The sequence below is a fragment of the Humulus lupulus genome, chromosome 4 (assembly GCF_963169125.1).
Source record: "Humulus lupulus chromosome 4, drHumLupu1.1, whole genome shotgun sequence".
Classification (NCBI taxonomy): Eukaryota; Viridiplantae; Streptophyta; class Magnoliopsida; order Rosales; family Cannabaceae; genus Humulus; species Humulus lupulus.
This window is the reverse complement of record NC_084796.1, coordinates 25,164,854-25,183,057: the sequence shown is the minus strand read 5'-3', so window position 1 is coordinate 25,183,057 and position 18,204 is coordinate 25,164,854. Positions and strand designations below refer to the sequence as shown.

General features: G+C 36.5%; 3 protein-coding genes across 3 annotated transcripts; 2 read left to right on the top strand and 1 right to left on the bottom strand.

The window, feature by feature from the left end:
* Positions 1-10,069: 10,069 nt before the first annotated feature.
* LOC133832008 (uncharacterized mitochondrial protein AtMg00810-like) lies at positions 10,070-10,756 on the top strand. The gene has a single exon (XM_062262404.1). The coding sequence runs from the start codon at positions 10,070-10,072 to the stop codon at positions 10,754-10,756; it is 687 nt and encodes a 228-aa protein (XP_062118388.1).
* A 2,605-nt stretch (positions 10,757-13,361) lies between these two features.
* On the top strand, positions 13,362-15,705 carry LOC133830225 (protein DEHYDRATION-INDUCED 19 homolog 5-like). The gene is made up of 5 exons (XM_062260156.1): positions 13,362-13,586; positions 14,106-14,248; positions 14,572-14,649; positions 14,739-14,953; positions 15,339-15,705. The coding sequence occupies exons 1-5, from the start codon at positions 13,508-13,510 to the stop codon at positions 15,436-15,438; spliced, it is 615 nt and encodes a 204-aa protein (XP_062116140.1). The 5' UTR covers positions 13,362-13,507; the 3' UTR covers positions 15,439-15,705.
* Positions 15,706-16,333: 628 nt separating this feature from the next.
* On the bottom strand, positions 16,334-18,204 carry LOC133830224 (elongation factor Tu, chloroplastic). Its single transcript, XM_062260155.1, has one exon. It carries the CDS (start codon positions 18,042-18,044, stop codon positions 16,578-16,580), a length of 1,467 nt encoding a protein of 488 aa, XP_062116139.1. The 5' UTR covers positions 18,045-18,204; the 3' UTR covers positions 16,334-16,577.

Genomic DNA, 18,204 nt, shown 5'->3' with positions numbered 1-18,204 from the left:
CTCACCGTATTCAACAAGGTGTTACTCATGAAGAACAATCCTCCACCCCTGTTGTTTCCAATTTCTCTGGTAACAAACATCCTTTCCCATCTCATTATTGGATTTTAGATGGTGGTGCAACACATCACATTTGTTATGATTCCAATCTTTTTCCTTGTTTCACTCACTCACTCCTTCCTAAACATGTTATATTACCAAATAGCACTCATATTGATGTAAAAAAAAACATCAGGACAATGAAATTAAACTTCCATATTACACTCACTAATGTTCTTTTTGTTCCTGAATCCATGTTTAATCTCTTTTCTATCCATGCTTTTCTCAAAAAATTTACTAACAACATGGTTTTCACTCATACATCATGCCTAATCCATGAACCAACGTAGACTATGAAGATTAGGGCTGCTAGAAAGCTTAGAAATTTGTACATTCTTGAGCAATTTTTACATTCTGTTCCATGTACAAATAATATTCCTTCTTGTGTAGCAAGCACTACTACTTGATTTTTATCAAATTATGTAGACCAATAGCATTGTCGCCTAGGTCAATTTGCTTTGCATATTTCAAATAAGATCAATAAAAGTTTAGACTTTTCTTTTCAGCAATCAAAATTGTCTCATTGCTCTATTTGTCACTAGACAAAACAAAACAAAAAGCCTTTTACTTCAAATAATAATTTCTCTAGTGCCACTTTTGACCTAATCTATATGGATGTTTAGGGTCATTTTCATGTCCATAGTATTGAAGGATATAAATACTTCTTCACTATTGTGGATGAAAAATCCTAATTCACTTGGGTTTACATAGTTAAATCCAAATTTGATGTCCAAGATGTCACACCAATTTTTTTTTTCCTATGTCAATACTTAGTTCTCAACAACAATAAAGGTTGTTCGAACAGACGATGCCAAAGAACTCAACCTTAACGCTTTTTATGCAAACAAGGGTGTCATCACCATCACTCTTGTGTAGACAGACCTCAACAAAACTCAGTTGTTGAAAGAAAACATCAACATATTTTAAATATTGCTAGAGCTTTATTATTTGAGATATTTGTGGCAAAAGTCCCCAAAGTTTGAGGTTTGTACGCAACATGGACCCAATCTTTTTTTTTTTTACAGGTAAATATCCAAAGTTAGTAAAACAGTAACTCTATCAGTCTTCATCCATTACTCTCCGTTAGGTGCTAACTGGACCAACATGTATCACTTCGTGATTGGTCTAGCTCATAAATATTTTTAAAAAAATTATTTTAATTAATTTTAAAATAAAAATTATTAACAAAATAAATTTTTAAATATTAATATAAAACATTAATCTTTTTTATAAATTCAAAAATGATTTTAAATTATTAAAAAAAACTAAATTAAAACGAATAAAAAAAAATTGAATTCCTTTCTTCTTCATCGTCTTCTTCTTCAAGAAAAAACAAATACCGGCAACCTAACATCAATACCCAATATATACCCAAAAAATTTAAGAAAAAAAATACCATGAGCCAAATCAAATACAAACCTAGTTCAATCCCAAGTTGAGCAACCTATCACTATGAATACCCTGAACCAAATCAAATATGTTTCTGCTTCTAAATAAAACACAAAATAAACAATCATACAAAACCCTAATTAGAATAACTTTCACATTAAATACACATTCAATCTCAAAAAATCCAATGAACAAGATCAATCCAAACTTTCAATCTCAAATTTACACTAACATTCAAACTAGCAATCTACACTAACATTCAATCTCAAAGGTGTTGTTTGGTAACACTTAAAAAAATAGTTTTTTATTTAATTAATTAAAAATTTGACAATTAAACATAAAATGTGTTTGGTAACTCTATTTTTATTTTTAATTTTTTTTAATTTTAATTAAAATTCATTAAATTTTGAAAAATATAATTTTTTTCACTTTCAAAATTTTTTTAAACCGTTTTCGACTTTTTCTTTTTTTTTTTTTCTTCTCTTCTTCAAATCAACACCTCATATTGGTAAACAAATAACAAAAATAGTTACCAAACATATTTTTATTTTTTTAAAATAAAAAAACAAAAATAAAATTATATTTCCATTTTTGTGTTTCAAAAAATTCAAAAATAAAAATTTTACCAAACACAACCAAAATAAATAAATTAAAAGAAAAAAACAAATATGACGAAGTGCAACCCAGATCTGCGAGCTCTGCCGGAGGTACACTGCGCGTCTGCCAACCTCAAAGCCTATCAACAGTTTCCTGAAACCTCAGTCATCGATCCAACCAAGCTTCATCAATGAAAACTTTGTGAAACCAAGATATAAGGTTTCCGTCGTCCGTCCACGAGGTCGACGCCATCTACCCGTGCTTCTTGTTGCTCAATTATTTTCTCCTCCAGCCACAAACTCGTCAAAGATCTCCATAGTTGGATCTGAAGAAGAAGAAGAAGAAGAAAGAGGAGGAGGAGGAGGAGGTGGTCATGACGTTAAGGTTTTTTTTTTCAATTTACATTAGACTTTTTTTTTCAAGTTTTGTTTTATAAAATGATTTTGTGAAACTAAAATATTTTTTTGATTATCTTTTTATTTTATATGTTTTTTTAAATATATTTTTAATTAGTTTTTTTATTCTTTTATTAATGAAAATGTTTTTAATTAATTTATATTTATTTTTTTTATTAATTTAAATATATTTTTTAATTATTTTTCTATTTAAAATTTTGTTAAAACTATTTATGAACTGGACTAATCACGAGGTGACACGTGTTAGTCCAGTCAGCACCTAACGGAGTGTAAGAGACGGAGACTAACAGAATTATTGTTTTACTAACTTTGGGTACTTTCCCCACAAAAAAAATATGGGTCCATGTCACGTACAAACCTCAAACTTTGGGTACTTTTGCCATGAATATCCCTTATTATTTCAATCTCACACACCTCTTCAATATTGGTCTTACATTATAAAAACTGCCACATATCTTATGAATAGAACACATTCTGCTATATTAAAAGGCCAAACATCGTTTGAGATTTTATATCACAAGCACCCTGCATATGAAGACTTACGCACATTTGGGTGTTTAACATATGCTTCCACCCTTGACCATAGTCGACATTAATTCTCACCAAGTCTCGAAATTGTGTTTTTATTGGTTACTCGGATTGAATGAAAGCATATACTCTATTTGATTTACAAACAAATCAAAATTTTCATTCTAGGGACACTATATTTCATGAGATAGTATTTCCATTTCATAATTCATTACAACAGAAGACCATGGTTCATTTTTTTTCTCCTGCCATTTTACCTTCCCAAACTTCTATTTCTAGTGTCAACCATGACCACATAAACACAACACCTACGGCTGATCTTATTACTAAATCTGGCCGCCAATCCAAACAACCAGCATATTTAAAAGGTTATCATTGTAATTATACCAACGTTTTTGCTTTCCTTCTCATCCTATCCAAAAATCAATTGGATACAATCAGTTCTCATCTTCATTTAAGGCTGCAATTCTTGCTGCCAACACCATTTCTGAACCTTCAAATTTTTTAGCAGCTGCTTCCCAACCTGAGTGGCAGTAAGCCATGTAGAATGAAATCCAAGCATTAGAGGCCAACAAAACTTGTTCTATCACTACCTTACCACCTGATCATAAAGCCATAGGTAGTAAATGAGTTTACAAAATAAAATATCAACTCAATGGATCTTTTGAACGGTATAAAGCATGCTTAGTTGCTATTGGATACACACAACAACATGGTATTGATTACCTTGAAACCTTTGCTCGTGTAGCTAAGTTTAATACTCTCAAAATCCTTTAGCCCTCACTGCATAAAACAATGGTCCCTTCATCAATTGGATATCAATAATGCATTATTGCTTGGCGATTTAAATGAAGAAGTTTACATGAAAATACCCAAAGGATACAGTCCTTCCCAAAAACCACCTCCAAATCTAGTATGCAAATTGCGTAAAAGCATTTATGGTCTCAACACAAGCATCTAGGCAATGGTATGCCAAACCTAGCTCCACCTAATGGGGGTTAGGCTTAATCAACATTGGTTTTGTATTACAACTTACAGCAATAACAATAAGTAATCTAACTTTAATGGAAGATAATCACAAATTACATAAACACAAAAGACAGTGTAGAGTGGACCTTTCTTGAAGAATAACCTTCAAACACAAAATCACAAGTCTATTATTTTATGTGAAACACAAAAATAACACGGCTTGACACAAATGTAGGTTTGCTGTCCAAAAATCTATATTCCTAGCCTTCTCCTTATAATTGCTTGAAGTTATTACAAAGGAATGAGATTGGGATTCACAAGCCTTGATCATTCATACAAATCAAGCTTGCTTGAAGAAGATCTTGGAGAAAACTAGTAATATTGACAGATAGAGAGAGAGGGGGGGGGGGGGGGGGGGGTGAGTTCTCAAGTCAACAATTAACTCAAATGAACCCTTTAAATAGTACAAGAACATAATTAGACTCAACCAATGAGATTATAGCATTTTAATTTGAATTTTGGAGCCAAAAACACGTCACTATACGGACCTGTTTGGATGGCTCATGCGATGTGTTGCCTAGCATCAGGCGACATGTCGCCTGATCTACCATTTCTTAGTTGAGCGACACGTCGCCTCCCAGAGGTGACGCATCACCGATGCCTCTGTTTTGACACTCCAAAATTTGTCTCAAAACATCCCCAAATCCTCCTAAACTTTTTGGGTACTCTCATTTACTCCAAAGAAACACTTTGGACCCCAAAAGATAATTTATAAATGCTTATACTGAAAGTCAACTCTCACATGTTGACTTTTATGAAATCATTATGGTTTTGCACCTCTTCCTGTCTAACCAATTTCACCATATATTTAACTAATCATAACACCACCTTGCTTCAACATGGTTTTCATCAATCTCATTATGATCACTCCCTCTTCATTCAGAACAAAGATACATTTTTCTAGCTCTCCTAGGCTACATGGATGACATAATCATTGCTAGCAATAATGACACATCCACACAAGACTTCAAGTCAGCACTAGACAAGCAATTCAAGTTGAAAGATCTTGGCCCTTTGAGATTCTTTCTTGGCTTAGTGATTGGCAGGTCACCAAAAGGTATATCGGTCTCTCAAAGACCATTTACTCTCCAAATCTTAACTGAAACAGGGAACCTTGGAGTCAAACTCGTGTCCACTCCAATGGAACCAAACTTAAAGCTCAGCTCAGACCTGGATGTTAATAGACTTAGTCAATATTTACAAGTACCTAGAGCACCCCATCTTCAAGTGGCTAATTACATTTTACAATATTTAAAGGCTACTTTTGGTCAGGGCCTTTTCTTCCCTTCTAACACCTCTTCTCAAGTCTCAGGTTATGCATAAACTAATTTCAATTCAGCTGTCCTTCAAGTTAAAATACTTGCAGATGTCGATTGGGGAAGTTGTCCAGACACAAGAAGATCAATCTCTGGCTATTGTGTGTTCATTGGTAATTCTCTTGTCTCTTAGAAATCTAAAAAGCAAGTCATTGTATCCCACTCTTCCGCTGAAGGTGAATATCGAGCTATGGCCAATGCCACTTGTGAAGTCACTTGAATACTTGTTCTTCTTCAAGACTTTGGGATTCGTCACACTCAGCTGGCCACTCTTTATTGTGATAACAACGCTGCCATCTGCATCTCAGAAAATCCCATCTTTCATGAACGTACAAAACGTGTCGAAATTGAATGTCACATTGTATGCGAGAAGGTCACTAAATGAATGCTTAAAGTGATCCATGTTTTGTTTAAAAACAATCTTGATAACATCTTCACTAAAGCCTTATTTACTAGTTATTTTCATGATTTAGTATCCAAGATGGGTATCAAAAACTTACACTCCATCTTGAGGGGGCGTATCAAGTTGTATAGTTTGTTAGCATATTGTTATTTCAGTTTAGTAGTTTGTCATGAGTTAATCAACTCAACTAATTCTGTTTTAGTCACATGGGCTCGTTGTACTCCTCTGTAACAACCTACTTGAGCAATTTAAATAAAGTTAGACTCACCTCATTTTAAACACACGAATTCAGACTCAATAATACAAAGTTTTTTCATTTTCTTTTACTGAGTGACTAATCGAGTTTGTATTCATCTTTTTTTTTTTGTATTATCTATATTTATTTGTATTTTAAGCATATTGTTGTAATTTTATTTTATTAATCAACTTGATCCAATTATAATTCTTATGTGGAGTTGTAATATTGGTTTCTATTATTTCCATTCAAATATAATATTCTCTAACCCTTCCTACCATTGAATATTCTCTCATTAAAATTTGTGATGATTTAAAAACTTTTTTAGGTTACGACTGTTAAGAAATGAAATTTTAACAATAGTTTTTATTCTGCTGTAAAATAGAGGGTAAATGCCATGTTGGCAGTGTGGTCCTCACAAAGATTATCAAATCACTTAGTGTACAAAATTAGTTAGAATATTCTCATTCTTATCCTTTCTGTTACACGACTGTATTCTAGAATCTTCATGTATGTATTGAGTAATATAAATACAGCAGTAGCAGTCTCAGATTTCTCTGAGCTGAGTTTTATAATTTCTTCTCCCTAATATCCAAATCTCTTTCTTGGTATCAGACCACTCTCTTGGCGTGTGCCTTATGTCAACTCCTAGTTACCCTCCGTCTACCCCTGGGACCACTACTGCTACTCAGTTTATGGTGGCTCACACTTCCAACCCCACTTCTCTACCTCCTGTCTAAGCTCCCCCTACCGCTGTCCCTTCGGTCCACAGCACCCTTACCCAACCCTTTGCCCTTAAGTTGGACTGCAAAAACTTTTCCTTATGGAGGACCATGGTCCTTGCTATTGTTCATGGCCATCGTTTGGATGGTTTTCTTCATGGCACCAACCTTCGACCCACTGAGTTCCTCTCCTTGCCTGCTGGTGGGTCCGATGGTGTTCCTCAAGCTAATCCAGAGTTTGAGCAGTGGTTCGTCTCCGATCAACTTCTTCTTGGCTGGTTATATAGCTCCATGACTGAAGGTGCTGCTACAGAGGTCATGGGCTGTGCCTCCTCTGCTGCGTTATGGCGTGCTCTTGAATCTGTCTATGGTGCGTATTCAAAGTCTAAGATGGATGAATATCAGACAAACATTCAAACCATCTGCAAAGGCGCTTCCACCATGGCGGACTATCTTCGGCAAAAGCGCCAATGGTTTGATGTTCTTTCCCTTGCTGAGGATCCTTAACCTGAATGCCATTTGGTTGCAAATGTCCTCTGTGGTCTAGATGTTGAGTATCTTCCCATTGTTGTTCTTATTGAGGCATGTTCCTCTACTTCTTAGGTCAAATTGCAGGACCTTCTTCTTAGCTTTGATAGCAAAATGGAACGACTCCACTCCCTTTTTGGATCCTCTAAACCTTTGAATGACTCTTCCTCTCCTCTTGTTCATGTTGCCACCACGAAACCCAGCTCGAGTCGCAGTTCTTCTTCCAGTCGTGGTTCACGTAATTTTTCTCGCGGTGGTGGCCGCTCCCGGGGTCGTGGTGGTCGGGGGGAATCAAAGCCTACCTGCTAGGTGTGAGGGAGATTTGGTCATTCTACTGCCTATTGCTATAATCTTTATGATGAGAATTTTATGGGTTCTTCTCCCTCTGGCTCAACATCCTCTCACAAAGGGTCTCAAGGAGGTGCCTCTGCCTTTGTTGCTACCCCAGAGATGGTTGGTGATGATGCCTGGTATGCTGATAGTGGTGCAAGAAACCACATCACTGGTGATTCCAGTTGTATGACTCAAAAGGCTGAGTACAATGGTAAGGAGTTTTTGACAGTGGGAAATGGTAATCGTTTAGAAATCGCTCATGTTGGTAATGGTTCATTATTTACTTCTGCTGAGTCTCCTCTGTGTTTAAAAGATTCATTACATGTGCCTTCCATTACAAAAAACCTTATTAGCATTTCTAAACTCACCATGGATAATAATGTCTCTATTGAATTTTTTCCCACTTGCTGTTTTGTGAAGGACTTAACAACACAGAGGGTGGTTCTGCAAGGGAAGCTTAGAGACGGGCTTTATCAACTTGAGGATCCTGTCACCACTTCTACATCTCCATTACAGCCAACATCTTCCTTTTCCAGTCGTAGCTCATCTTCCAGCAATGTCAAGTGTCTGTCTAGTGTAACGTCAAATGAAAGCCAGCATGTTGTTGAGCACTCTTTAGTTTCCATTAAGGATAAGTGGCTTAGGCGTCTAGGCCACCCATCCAGTCGTGTTCTACACATTGTGTTGAGTCTTGTTGATGTAAAATCTCTTAAAAATGAAAAGGAACATTTCTGTGAAGCTTGTCAATTTGGAAAATCGCATGCTCTACCTTTTCCTTTAAAATTTACATGTGCAAAGAATCTTCTGGACCTAATACATAATGATGTATGAGGTCCAAATCCTGTTATGTCAAATACCAATTTTCAGTTCTACATACATTTTTTTGATGATCATAGTCGCTTTACTTGGATTTATCCACTTAAAGCAATGATGATGTTGGAGCGTTTATTCAGTTCAAAAATTTGGTTGAGAACCAATTTGAAAGGAAAATCAAGTCATTCCATACGGATTGGGGTGGTGAGTTTCAATCCTTCACTCATTGTGTCATAGATAATGGCATATCTTTTCGTCACTAATGTCCTCATAATTCTGCGCAAAATGGAAGAGCAGAAAGGAAGCATAGACATATTGTGGAAATGGGCTTAACTCTTTTGGCACAAGCTCATATGCCTTTGAAATACTGGTGGGACTCTTTTCAAACTGTTGTATACCTCATAAATAGGCTTCCTACTGCTGTGTTACAAAATCAGTCTCCCTTTGAGGTCATTTTTGGTAGAAAACCTGATTATAAGTTTTTTAAAGTATTTGGTACAGCCTGTTATCCTTGTCTTCGACCTTATCAGTCTCACAAATTCCAATATCATTCCATTAAGTGTGTGAATCTCAGCTACGTCGAAGTTCACAAGGGATACAAGTGCCTTAGTACCACAGGTCAACTGTATGTATCTAGGAACGCCATCTTCAATGAAAATGATTTTCCCTTCAAATCTAGTTTTCTAAATACCCATGTTTCTGAACAATCGGTCACTATAGAAGTTCCCTCTTGGTCAACTTGTATCAATCCTCCAACCCCTTTCCAAAATTCTCAGTCATCTTCCTATAATGACACATCTCAAGTTGATCAAGTTTCATCAGATACTTCTCCTGTAGGTCCATCCTCACCTCAGTTCTCTGTACAACATACACCAGCCACACCACCATCTCACTCTTCACCACGGATATCATCGTTTGAGAATAGTCCACACTCCACATCAACTAAAGACATCATTGCAGCTCAGTCTCCTCAATTGAGACATAGAAATATTGGCTCCTTGACACCTACACATCCCATGATTACACGAGGGAAAGTAGGCATATTTAAACCCAAGGTATATATAGGTGCAGTCAAGTGGACTTATTCTGATGAGGAACCAACTTCAATAGATGAGGCTCTCAAACATGATGGCTGGAGACAGGCTATGCAGGAGGAGATATGTGCACTACAGAAAAATGGCACATGGATTCTAGTGCCCAAAGAACCAAGGATGAATGTTGTGGGAAACAAATGAGTTTTTAAAGTAAAAAGAAATTCATATGGCTCTTTTCAACGCTTCAAGGCACGATTAGTGGCGAAAGGTTTTCCTTAATGACCGAGTCTTGATTTCAGCGAGACATTTAGTCCTATCATTAAAGCCTCCACAGTGCGAATTGTACTTACTATTGCAGTAGCAAAATCATGGGACATTCGGCAGCTGGATATTAATAATGCATTCCTAAATGGGCAGCTTGAAGAAGAGGTGTTTATGTGTCAACCACCTGGTTTTGAAGATCAAAACAAGTCAAATTGTGTGTGCAAGCTTACCAAGTCGTTGTATGGACTAAAACAAGCCACGAGGGCCTGGTTTGACAGGTTGAAAGCAACTCTACTCAGCTAGAACTTTCAGAACTCTAAGGCTGATTCTTCACTGTTCTTCTACAAAACTCCTACAGTTATTATCATGGTGCTTATTTACGTGGGTGATATTATTGTGACAGGAAACAACACTCTGTTACTCAAGCAATTTATATCACAGCTGAACACCAAATTTGCTCTCAAGGATTTGGGGCCTTTGCATTTTTTTTTTGGCATTGAGGTGCATAGAGATGAGTCGAGTCTCTATCTGAATCAAGGGAAATATGTAAAGGAGCTGTTGTCCAGAACAGGAATGCTACATTTGAAGCCTTGTCAAACACCAATGACAACTGGAAAGTCACAATCTAAATTTGATGGAGAGCCTCTTCAAAATCCCACAGAGTATCGAAGCATCATAGGCGGACTGCAGTACTTAACCCACACGAGACCTGATTTGAGTTTTGCTGTAAACAAACTCAGCCTGTTTCTTCAAGCTCCTACCTCAGCCCACTGGAGTGCAGCAAAACGGGTTCTTCGCTATCTCAAAGGGATGATAAATCATGGTCTACACATTAAATTTGCTAATCATTTATCTCTCAGAGGGTACTTGGATTCTGATTGGGCCTGCTACCCCGATGACAGGAGAAGTGTGGCAGGGTATTGTGTGTATTTAGGTGATACTCTTGTGTCTTGGTCATCCAAGAAGCAAGTTGTTGTTTCACGCTCAAGCACCGAGTCAGAGTATCGAGCACTTGCCCATGTTTTAGCAGAGATATCTTGGATTACATCCTAACTAAATGAATTCGAATTTCCTCTGCCAAACACTCCTGTTACCTGGTGTGATAATCAGAGTGCAAGTGCCCTTGCTGCAAATCCTGTATATCATGTCAGGACAAAACATATTGAATTAGATTTTCACTTTGTGTGTGACAAAGTGTTACAGAAGTCACTAGAAGTGAGATATGTATCATCTTATAACCAGATTGTAGACTGTTTTACAAAGAGCCTCACAAATGACAGATTTCAATTTCTAAGTGACAAACTTGGTGTAGTTGAAACACCACAAAGTTTGAGAACCACCATTAAGAAATGAAATCTTAACAATAGTTTTTATTTTGCTATAAAATAGAAGGTAAATGTCATGTTGGCAGTGTGGTCCTCACAAAGATTATCAAAACACTCAGTGTAGTTAGAATATTCTCATTCTTAACCTTTCTGCTACACAATTGTATTCTAGAATCCTCATGTATGTATTGAGCAATATAAATACAGCAGTTGTCTAAGATTTCTCTGAGCTGAGTTTTATAATTTCTTCTCCCTAATATCCAAATCTCTTTTTACGACCACCAAACAAGAAAATATTTGCAGACACAAATTTTATTGCAAAAACTATTATGCAAATCTTAAACAATTTGAGCACTGCACGTGGAAGATATATTATCATAACAGTATATTCTCTCAATATCTACCAAAGCTGATATGTTTATTAAATGTTGAAATTTTAGAATATTCCAGAAAAATATTTGTAATAATATAGGTGAAAATACCCAAGTTTTTTCACATTCGTTATCCCAGTTCAAAGATAAATGATTGACATTGAGTAGTACACTGAAAAAGCATTAATGTACTAAACGAGTCTGGAAAATTTCAGCTTTACAGCAAAATAAGTACTGGTTGGGTTATATATCCAACCTTAAATCCAAACCAGCTTTACCCCATATATGTTTTGGACCTTAAGTTTGATGTAATAAGGGCCCAAAGTCCATATAAGTCCATCACTCTACCATTTATAGCCCATCTAATCAGTTTCTTTTCGGCTTATTGCTCTGTGTCTTTTTTGGTTTTATATTTGATACCAAAGATTGAAAAATTAGAAGAAGAAAAAGAAGCCAACTATTCATCACATCACACTGAAAAAAAATGCTTGAATAATATGCGTTTGCTTATATGAAACCTTTCCAAATGGGTTTTTCATTCTCTCTCTTTTTTCTTTTAACAATATAATCATATATATTAAGAAGAAAAATTAAAAATATTGTCCCATACACCACACACAACAATCTTTTATTGCTTCCTCTTTGGCTCCTTTTCCAGGTGTAGCGCACAAACCCTAATTTTGATCAATTCCATCAGCAGTGGCTTTTTAGTCACTGTCAACCTTCACACTAAAGCAACTTTTTGTCCAACTTGGTAGACTCATGCTCATGTCTTTGTTAGGTTGTCTGGTGTGGTGTGGGATTTATGTTAATAATCCCTTTTGTTTCCTCTCCTTTTAGCTTTGATTATTATTATTATTATTATTACATGACTAATTGAACCATTGGTGTTTCTTGTAGTCCAAGTAACATGAAATAGCATGGAGTTTTCACTTTTAGCTTTAGCTAGCTAGTAGTCTAGTGTTGGACTGAATATCATGGATTGATCAGTTTTTGGAGTTTATGTAATCCATGATTCACTGGATTAGTTGTTGAAATAACACTATTTGATTATCAAAAGCAAATTCTTGTGTTTTAAAAATATGACTCAATTGAAATCATTAACAAAACATTCCAACTTTTCCATAGCATTTTAGCTTTACTCAAACATCATTTAAAATATGGGGAAATACAAAAAATTTATTATTATTTTTTTTTTTTGAAAGGGAGCAAAAGTTTTATTAGAAAAAATGTAATAGAATGAAAATTAGTTTGATAAATGATATCATAAACTAATAAAGATTATGCCAAATTGTGGTTTAGAATCATCATGTTATTTCATTTTCTCCTCTTCTTAATATTATCATAGTACTTTTCTTGTGCTTCCTATATTTCTAAATTAATGCACAATCATCATCAATGATACTGTTTTTATTTTCCCAAAAAGGCAAAGGAAAAACCATCATTGAAATTCATGCCCCAACAAGATATCTTTCTTGAAGCTGTCTTAAAATTAGAGTTTTGAGATTCAAGGTAGCTAAGGAGAAGCAAAACAATATAAGCTTTATGATATTAAGATATATACAAAAATAAATTTAAATGGAGAAAAAAAATAGGTAGCCCCAAAACACAGTATATTTTCTTAAGATCCTCAACAATTTCAGCATTGGAAATTCAATTTTCCAAATCTTATGTTGTCACCAAAAGATTATTGATGATTCTCATGCTGTTGCTAAGTTCTTATAACACCTGTTAGGAAAAAAATAATGACAAAAGAGAATAAAATCATGGGTGGTGTTGATCTCTGTACTTGAAGACAGTTCAATTTATGTTAATTTAATTATATTTAAAAAGAAGAAGTCATTTAATATACAATTCAATAATTAATTCCACGTGTCAGTTATCCACCAAGTAGCTTTTTGTGTGTCAGAAAAAGCTTTCAGCTTCAGAGCAATATATTTTCATAACTTCATCTCTCTTCTTAGATTCCAAACCCCAAAACTGATGTGAAAGAAAGTTCTTCCCCGTAGGCTCTCTGATCTAAGCTCATTTTCAGAAACCCATTTTCCCAAACTTTCTTCCCTCTCAAAATACCATCGTGGGTCGCCGGTTAGTTGACTCATATCATCATGGATGTTGACTTCTGGGCTTCAAGGGTTCACTCTGCTAAACACTTTTCTGCTGTTCATGCTGCTCGCCTTCACTCTGGTACTTGATGTTTTCTCCTCGCTTCTGGTTATGGAATGTACTTGTTTATGGAGTCTTTTCAACTTTCTAACTTTGTGCTCTTCTATTGTCTTTCCTTTTCATCAAGTGGGGTTTAACTAGAAAAAATGTCTAATTGGGCACAGATGATTCGCAGTTTTTTTCCCTTTCTGAAATGACTTGTTACAGGTGGGAACTGATTCAAGAATGTTACTACCTTTCTGGGATTTTTTTTTTGTTTCAAAGAAACTTTTTTTTTCTTTTCCCTTTCTGTTTTGTTTGTTGTTGTTGTTTCTTAAAATCTACAAATTTTTCTGAGATGTTTCATGACTCACTCATAGGTTTAGGCTTTTCTTCTTATGATTATTCAATTTGTCCCTGTATTTTCTATATGGGTAATCGGTAATACTCAACTCGTGTGAGACCAAACCAGTGGTATGGTCTCTGAGTTTCATTTGTGTTTTTTCATTGAATGTAGGATTCATATGTTCAACACTTAATCATTTGAAATATGTGAAACAGATCGGAGTTTAGCCTTGGATGCAACCGAGGAAGATGAAGATGTAAGGCCTTGTTTCCCATGCCCTTTCTGCTATCTGGATATTGAAGTTACTTCACTCTGCATCCACTTGCAGGAAGAACATTGCTTTGACTTGAAAAATGCAGTAAGTGAAATTCCTGACTTGATGTTTTCCTGACCAGCAATGATTGCCCCGTTTTTTTTTTTTCTTTTTAAGTTAAAATACAAAAACAGAAACTTGGTTATTACTTGTTACTGAACTGTGTTCTTTAGTGGACCATTTATTGAGAAGTGTCTGAATATTATGCTAGTTGAATTTCACACCATTGATGAGTGTTATTTGAGCTAAATGTAAAAAGCTTCTGCAACATTATAAGAGAGAGATGTAACTTGGCCTTTCTTGCAATCAATTCACAATTCTCCGGTCAGATTTTGGACCTGATGGCTGCTTTAATATTGCTATTTCAGGTTTGTCCTCTATGTGCAGCAAATCTTGGGAGAGATGTAATTGGACATTTTGTTGTACAACATGCAAGCTCCTTGAAGGTAATAAACTACTGCTACTGGTGCTGATTTTGGTTTCATTTCATGGCGTCCATGTACACTAAAATGGGCGAAACACTTGCACTTTGCAGCATAGAAGAAAACCTCATAAATCTGGCTTTTGGACCGGTAGTACAGCAATGCTCGGAAAGGAGCTGTCTAAACGGGGAAGGGAAGACTCGTATGAATCTGCTCCTGATCCATTGCTTTCGCCATTTATTTGCAGCCTATCATTTTCAGAGCTTAAACTTACCCACCAAGATGAATGTAAAAGCACTGATGCTCCGGTGACTACTGACGAGAAAAGGTATTCTCCCATCTTTTATAAAATGCAAAGTGTATGCAGTTTTTTTGTTGACATTGAACAAGGCATGATGTTCTGAGGACTGAACTTTAATAGAGCATAATGATAATTATGAGGAAATGTGGGTAGACATGATTGTACAACTTTGTAACGTGGAATCTCTGTTCTGTGTAAGGAGACCATTGTTGAAGGCCAAGAAAAGGCTTGATTTTTAAATTGAAAATATGGTATTTCAATTTGATCCTCCTCACAGAGTTCCAATTTCCAAGTTTGAGAAATGTCTTTTAAATTGCATAGAAACTTATAAGAATTGGTCTATTCTTTGTTATGATTGATTCTGTTTGCGTTCTTTGTTACAAATTATGAGTGATATTGTTTGTTTGCGAAGCACCGAGCCATCATATTGTGAAAAAGATAATGAAGAAAGGAGGCAAAGAGCAGCATTTGTGCAACAGTTGATAGAGTCAACCATCTTCTTGGATCATTAAATTTCACAATGCAGAAGGTTGCTTCAATCATCAGCCGCAGATTAGTATCAACGATGGATGTGCAGGGATTTAGAGAAGAGTCACCATAGATTTCATGCTAGGTACTTTAGATGAGTTGTCTCTGAATGGCGAATAATGTCTTACAGTAAGGGTAATTTGTATTTATCGATATAAATATATGTATCAATGTATGTATGTAAATCTACAACTATTTAGTAGCCTGTAGGCTATAATCACCAGAATGAAAGTTCACCTATTTGAAGGTTACCAGCATTTTTCTGATTTTCTTCCTATTTGGTGGGGTTGTTGTTTTGTCAGAATCGAGGGTATATTATAAGTTGTCAACTGCACATGAGACACCTTTCCAGTGTTAACGTTTGCCTTTTGTTCACAACTACAAAAGTGCTAGTTTTAAATAACGACTTCATTCATTGATCTAAAACAAAAAGCCTGTAGAGTGTAGAGTTCATGGTCATTTATCAAGATTTTGAAATGTTCAGAGCAATGAAACCTTTATTTAAAACTTCTGTTAAACTTCCCAAACCAAGATCCAAGGAAGGAGTGATTTTAGAATGTTGCAGTTACCATGGATGTGTAATAAAAAAACGCTTAAAAGCACATCCAAGAAACAAGAGCACAATTAGTTATTGCCTCATTACATGAGCATAAAGTTGCATTGCACGTGCATCTTGTTATAAATACAAATTTGGCGAGCCACCAGATGCAAACATTGCCTCCGGAGATTTGAACTTGCAAGTTTAAGATAACACCCACAAAATATAACAGCATTCTGACACAAGTAAGAGGAGAAATCCAGTTGCAGCTGAAAAACCATCTCAATTTTTTTCACAATTAAAAGGTTCAAGAGATTCGGCTTTGGCAGCCCAACAAAATATTAAAGCCAAACTTTTGTTGAATTATATCAATTATCACCATTACATCATCCAGCTAGACTAAACATCAAAAAGGGAGAAAGGGAAACAAACCTACAAAATATATGACATTGGATAAAAGAAAAGGATATTGAGTAAAGTCCCAAAACTAAACAAGAATTAAGCTGATAACATAAAAGTTTTTGACACCACTCAAAATGGTGAGAATGACAGTTTGCTAACAGACTCCGAAATAATCTTCCTCTTTTACTCAATTATGGATTGAATAACACCGGCTCCGACTGTTTTCCCTCCTTCTCTAATAGCAAACCTCATTCCCTGCTCACAGGCCACTGGAACAATGAGTTCAACAACCATCTTGACACGGTCGCCAGGCATGACCATCTTAGACTCTTCATCCTTATCGTTCATAATGGTGAGCACTTTACCAGTGACATCAGTAGTCCTCATGTAAAACTGAGGCCTGTAGCCTGCGAAAAATGGTGAATGTCGGCCACCCTCTTCCTTCTTCAACACATACACAATTGCCTCAAACTTGGTATGTGGGGTAATGGTACCAGGCTTAGCCAAAACCATCCCTCTCTGTATATCAGCTTTCTGAATACCTCTAAGCAACAATCCCACATTGTCACCAGCCATAGCATCATCAAGGATTTTCTGAAACATTTCAACCCCAGTAACGGTAGTGGTTCTTGTGTCCTTTAGACCAACAATTTCAACTGTATCAGTAACCTTAATGGTACCCCTTTCTATACGGCCAGTGGCCACAGTACCACGACCTGTAATCGAAAACACATCTTCTATGGCAAGCAAAAATGGAAGATCAGTTTGGCGTTGTGGGATTGGAATGTAATCATCAACAGAGTCCATAAGCTCATAAATTTTATCAACCCATTGGTTCTCTCCTCGTTTAATGGTAGGATTAGCCATTAAAGCCTCTAAAGCTAATAAAGCAGAACCAGAAACAATAGGCACATCATCACCAGGAAACTCATACGAAGAAAGTAACTCACGAACCTCTAACTCCACAAGCTGCAAAAGCTCCTCATCATCAACTTGGTCCTGTTTGTTCAAGAAAACCACCATGTTAGGCACACCCACTTGCTTAGCCAACAGAATGTGCTCCTTGGTCTGAGGCATTGGGCCGTCTGCACCTGAAACGACGAGGATAGCTCCGTCCATCTGGGCAGCACCGGTAATCATGTTCTTCACATAATCAGCGTGACCAGGGCAGTCGACATGGGCGTAGTGCCTGTTTTCCGTCTCGTACTCGACGGTGGCGGTGTTGATGGTGATACCACGAGCACGTTCCTCTGGGGCGGCGTCAATTTCGTCGTACTTCTTGGGGGCACCTCCTCCGGTGGAAGCCAAGGCCATGGTCAGAGCAGCAGTGAGGGTGGTCTTGCCGTGGTCGACGTGGCCTATTGTGCCAATATTGACATGGGGTTTTTTCCTCTCAAACTTCCCACGAGCCGCTCGGATTGTGAAGGACCGGGAGTGTCGAGTGGGGGTAGTTGTGGTGACTGGTGTGAGGTGAAGAATGGTGGAGGGGTTTATGAACGAAGAAGAGAGATGGGTCAGTTTCGATGTTGGTCTAGAGGCTAAAATGGCATTGGTTGAAGGATAAGAAGAAGAAGAAGAAGGTGAAGATGAAGATGCATATGGGTAAACGAGCTTAGTGGAAGCTGAGGCTGCAGTTGAAGAAATTGCCATTGTAGAGTTGGGATAAAGCTAAGCTAAGCCAAGCTTCTTCTTCTTCTTCTCAGCTCAAGAGAGAGATTGAGCAATGGTGGGATTTTGGGGGAGAAGGAGAAGAAGATAGGGATATGGATTGGAGTGAAATGAGTTTAGAGTGAAGTGTGTTGTGTTATCT

What these genes read in the sequence shown, in the direction of transcription:
- LOC133830224 (XM_062260155.1), bottom strand. Translation starts at nt 18,044, where the DNA reads ATGGCAATTTCTTCAACTGCAGCCTCAGCTTCCACTAAGCTCGTTTAC.
- LOC133830225 (XM_062260156.1), top strand. Translation starts at nt 13,508, where the DNA reads ATGGATGTTGACTTCTGGGCTTCAAGGGTTCACTCTGCTAAACACTTT. An exon ending in TGCTGCTCGCCTTCACTCTG is followed by an intron (nt 13,587 to 14,105) that starts GTACTTGATGTT and finishes TATGTGAAACAG; the next exon opens with ATCGGAGTTTAGCCTTGGAT. An exon ending in GCTTTGACTTGAAAAATGCA is followed by an intron (nt 14,249 to 14,571) that starts GTAAGTGAAATT and finishes TTGCTATTTCAG; the next exon opens with GTTTGTCCTCTATGTGCAGC.
- LOC133832008 (XM_062262404.1), top strand. Translation starts at nt 10,070, where the DNA reads ATGGTGCTTATTTACGTGGGTGATATTATTGTGACAGGAAACAACACT.